The sequence below is a fragment of the Nicotiana tomentosiformis genome, chromosome 1, assembly GCF_000390325.3.
Source record: "Nicotiana tomentosiformis chromosome 1, ASM39032v3, whole genome shotgun sequence".
NCBI classification, from domain to species: Eukaryota; Viridiplantae; Streptophyta; class Magnoliopsida; order Solanales; family Solanaceae; genus Nicotiana; species Nicotiana tomentosiformis.
The window spans coordinates 67,731,693-67,736,674 of NC_090812.1; the positions used below are offsets into that span (position 1 = coordinate 67,731,693).

Sequence of the window (4,982 nt, forward strand, 5' to 3'; positions counted from 1 at the left end):
ATATCTTCCCATGTCCTGATCGACCCTGTTGGTAAGCTACAAAGCCAGTGCTTCGCGCTATCCTTTAGTGAAAAGGGGAATGCCCTTAAGTAGACTACATCCTTTAATACCCCACTGTATTGGGAATGTGTTCATGACTTTTTCAAAGTCCATCAAGTGAGTGTTAGGATCTTCGTTCACCTTTCCTCTGAAAATGCAGTTATTTTGGATAGTTTGAAGCAAGCCTTGCTTCAACTCGAAGTTATCCGTTGCTACTGGTGGAGGTCTGACACTGGACAGTCCATGATTGTAGACCATTCTGGCGTAATCAACCAATGCTCTTCCAGGCCTGGGTACCGTATTCTCGAACGGACATTCAATCAAGGGTCGATTCAGATGGAACCTTCGACCTCCATCATCGTTGACGGTCTCATCAGCAGCTCTACGGGTTGCCTCGGCTACTATCCTTGTAGCTTCTTCTCTCGGTTGTGCTGCTTTTCTTGCGCCAGATTTGCCTCATCTTCACCGTGATTAGCCATGTGTTCTTGGGTTGAAGGCTGCCCCATGAACTTTCCGGTGAGTTCTTTCTCTTTCCTCAACTTTTGCAGACTCTTTTCTACCTTTGGGTTGTACGAAATCAATTCCTTTGAAGAAGATCGAGTCATACACTAAAGGAGTCAATATGTTGCATGTACATGGAAGAGGAAACCCATGAAGAATAAAAAATAAAAATAAAATAAAATAAAATAAATTACTGAATTAGCACAAAAAATTATTTTGAACACTATTGATTGCCAATCTCTGGCAATGGTGCCAAATTTTGACGAGCGCAAAATACACTTAAATTATGCTCGCTAATCAAAGATATCATAGTATAATATCGTATCCACAAGAATTGGATTTAAACAATATTCTCTTAGCTTCTAGCTTGATTGCTATCCAGGTGGATCAACAGTTGAGATTTATATGATTCATAATTAAAATTAACTAAGAATCTAAAGCTATTGACTAGTGACTATCGAGACAAGGAATAAGCAAATAAGGTTATCAATGGGACAAGGTAGGGTTTTGATAGGATAGGTGCAAGATAATTATTCGGGATCTAACTCTAGATAGTTCACTTCTAATGTTCAAGTGAGTCTCTCGAATTCACTCACTTATTGGTTCAAACGTTCAACAGAAACTCCTCTCTCTATTAAACCTTAACCTCACGAGACGTACCAAATTAAGCACTGTGAAGATATGCAAGAATGCGTAGTGGATTGGGCTTTAGAAAAACTTATTTCGATTATTCTCCTAACCAGGTTTAATCAATGATTCAACTAACCTCTTTCGAATACTTAGAAGAATCTATGAACTCAACCAACAATATCATGCAAAGGTATCACAAGTTATGCCTCTCTCGATTATATGAACTAGTGAATATAGATGCAACAATTAAATCTTCCAAAATAATTCAATACATAAATCTAGAGTTATAATTTACAAACAATCATCAATACACTAAATCCATCAAACCCTAAAGGAAACTACTCCATAGACATGGAAAAATTCATCACAAATATAATTAAAGTATAGGAAAATATAGATTCGGTCCAAACTCGGGTCTTGAGTGAGGAATGAATGATGAAATCCTTGTACTTGTGTTCTTCCAACTCATCCTTAGCTTCCTTAGGTCGAAAGTATGTCAAAAGTCCTCTCAAAAACGTGTTTCTAGTGTATTGATGCCAAGCAGGAATGAACCCGGATGAAACTACCTTCTTTGAGTTGAAGTGGAAAAACCTACAAACTTTTTACACTTCATGCATCGCACTATGCTACGCAGGGTGCGTAGCATTAGCATATTTTGCTCGGTTATAAACTCTCTGAACTTAGCTTGTCTAACGAATTTTTGTACTAGTGCGACACTTAATGCCACGCCTTATGCGACACACTAGTACTTTTTTTTTGCTCTAGCCCTTGCTCTTTCTTCCAACTTTCGTATGCAACGCCTGTCCAGGAGCCCCGGATGCGATCCCGGTTTAATTCCTTGGGCTTTTACTCGGATTTAAAAGCTCCAAATTATTCAATTTAGCTCCAAAACATCTTCTTAACTCGGCATCATCTCCTACAAAGTATAAAACACACAATCAGTGGAAAACACTACCAATTAAAACTCAAACACAAGTAAAGTATAGTAAATTAGTGTGCAAAATGCGGCTAAAACACGTGTTCCTAGCCTACCATCAATTACCATATACCTATTTTACCTTCTAAATTATCAATGTTTGTCTTCTTTTTATTTTTATTTTAAAAAATTTTAATATTATAATTTTTTTTATTTTAATTTATATTATGCTTTTACTTATAGAATAAATAAATTTTATTTATAAATTAAAAAGATAAAAATAGTATTTAAGCATGTATAATGTTGGAATAATAAAATGTTGAGAATAGTAAAAAAAATTAATTAGAACAATTTGTTAGTAATGATATTTTTTATATTAATAATGAAAACTAAGATATATATGATCTATCAACGTAATATAAAAAACAATTATTTAAATTAAAGATATTATTATAATATGCATTATATATTCTTGAAAATTATGCTCAACTATATTATTATTCCGATATTATGTATGCTAGAAAACTTTTTTATTTTAAAAATAAATTTATTTGTTCTTTAGGTAAGCCCATAATGTAGATTAAAAAGAGAAAAAAATCATAATGTTAAAAAAAGATAAAAGTTGATAATTTAGAGGGTAAAATAAGTATTTGACAATCAAAAGTTTGAGAAATCTGGTCGAGTGACATTCTGAGTGTTATAGGCATAATTAAGTAATTTTTCTGTTATAAACAAAAGAAAGATGACTTTACTAGATAACTTCGGATAATTGAGTAACCATTTAAATAATGGACTCTACTATATAACTTTCATATTTAGTTAAGTAGTGTAGGGTTCAAATTGGGCTTTTTTCACCAAAAGACCCCCTCTCATATTCACGGACTAGCTCCTACCCCCCCCCCCCCCCCCAAAAAAAAAACCCCCTAAAAAATTATCTCTTTAAACTTTATAGTGTTACCATGGAATTACTTAATCGTAGCTAGTGAGATATGATGACGGTGGTAATAGAAAGTTAAAATGGCAACAACTTTTAGAGTAATTTTTATCAATCTGGGAAATATAGAGTATGTTTCTTTCTTAATTCAGCTACAAGATAAATAATTTCACGCTTAGACTATGGGATTTGGAGATACTGTTTTGTGCATCAATTGATACACATACCCACATTAAAACTTCTTTTAAAAACAATCTCACGGCCACAGTTGAACTGCTAGTTTCGAAATAAGATACCAAAAAAACTAAGCAAACTGCCTAATAACAATCTCCTGGATGTGTATGTACCTCCCTTATTATCTCCTCCAAATATATCTCCTGTCCAAATTGAAGATCACCAACTCATGAATTAGAGGTTAATTTCACGTATTATTACTGAGATTTACCCACTGTGACAATAAATTTACAAAATTGTTACTAGGCACATTACTCAACTATGTATGTATTGCTCAAAAAATACAAATGATCATAGGTTCAAGTTTTTGACACGTTACTTGTTATGTCATGCAGTACATTTCATGTAAGAAAATTAAAAAGTTCTACCTGGCAAAAATTTCGTTTACCCATATTTTAAATCAAAGACAATTAAAAAGACCTTTAAATGGAGCCAAAAGAATAAACAATTACGATATAGATATGTTCAGTTCCTAAATCCAAACCCTTTTTTATATTGTAATTGTTTTTTTCCCTTTCAAACTCAATAATTAAGGAAGATTACCTGGTTGGTGGTATTTGCAACATCTAACTCGGTGATCCAAATTGGCAATCCAGCCGAAGCAAGAATATCAAGAGAAGATCTTATATAAGGCAAATTTGGGGTGACAAAATGTCCCTGGAGTCCAATGCCTAAAGGGCCATTGTAACCATGGGATCGAAGCTCTTTAATCTTTTTTAGTAGTAAACATCAGACGCATTCTTCCCTAGCATCTGCTCTAAGAACGAGAAGTGGACATTTTCATTCACAACATCCCAATGAATAAGTTGGCCTAAATATCTATTCATCACTGAATTTATCCTTCTTGATGCAGTTGCGGATAACTGTGCTGGTGAAAGATAACGCGCCCACAAGGGCATATTCTGAGGATTATCCCAAAAGACATTGTGGCCGCGGACTTTAATGTTATATTTTTGGACAAGACTAAGCATAGCATCAGCTACGTTGTAGTCTAGTTGGCCGGGGATTTTCTCGTTGGCGTACCATTTCATTTCGTTTTCGAAAACTGTGCACATGAATCTTGAAGTAAACCAATCTTGGTAGGCTTTGTTGTTTAGGATGTGTTGGCTTATTGCATTGCCAAACGGGAAATTGTTCTTTTGTTGTGCCAGGGAGACAGTTGCGTTTGGTAAAGGTTGGCCTTGAGAATCCACTGCTTGGATTTTCACTTTAGCTTTGCGTACCTGCGGCATTTTCTAGTGATTTTTTAGAATTTAGCTTCCATAAACTATTTTTTTTAATACTATCAGAAAAGTTACAAGATAATACAAGCAGCCTATAATAAGATTGTAACATGCTATAAAATGTTAAAATCATTGACAGCATAAAAAAAAATATTATTGTCAATATATATAATTTAAATCCATTTTAAATGAGAATCTCGTGAAATGAAATTAAACATATCGTAAGAACTAGTTAAGTTATTCTCCTTCATATTTATATATTGTCACGACCCAAAATCTCACCTGTCGTGATGGCGCCTATCCCAATACTAGACAAGCCGACAATCTCAAATAACCGCAATTTCGTCTAAGGTTGAAAACATAATATTTGATTTCAATAGAAAACCTCACAATTACAGATACAAAATACTCCCAAAACCCGGTGTCACTGAGTATATGAGCATCTAAATGAATACAAAGTCTGACTGATAAAAATATTATCCGAAAATATAGAACAATACAATAA

The 4,982-nt window shown here is 34.0% G+C and overlaps 1 protein-coding gene across 1 annotated transcript; it reads right to left on the minus strand.

The window, feature by feature from the left end:
* Nucleotides 1–440: 440 nt before the first annotated feature.
* Nucleotides 441–4,486, minus strand: LOC138906709 (endo-1,4-beta-xylanase 5-like). The gene is made up of 3 exons (XM_070196207.1): nt 3,983–4,486; nt 3,798–3,911; nt 441–647 (listed from the first exon to the last, which is right to left on the minus strand). The coding sequence occupies exons 1-3, from the start codon at nt 4,484–4,486 to the stop codon at nt 441–443; spliced, it is 825 nt and encodes a 274-aa protein (XP_070052308.1).
* Between the last annotated feature and the right edge of the window lie 496 nt (nt 4,487–4,982).

Bases quoted from the DNA above. Each gene is read 5' to 3' on its own strand.
- LOC138906709 (XM_070196207.1), bottom strand. From the start codon at position 4,486: ATGCCGCAGGTACGCAAAGCTAAAGTGAAAATCCAAGCAGTGGATTCT. The intron at 3,912-3,982 runs GTTTACTACTAA...ATTGGACTCCAG, and splicing joins TAGGGAAGAATGCGTCTGAT to GGACATTTTGTCACCCCAAA. The intron at 648-3,797 runs GTAATCTTCCTT...TGACTCCTTTAG, and splicing joins TTGCAAATACCACCAACCAG to TGTATGACTCGATCTTCTTC.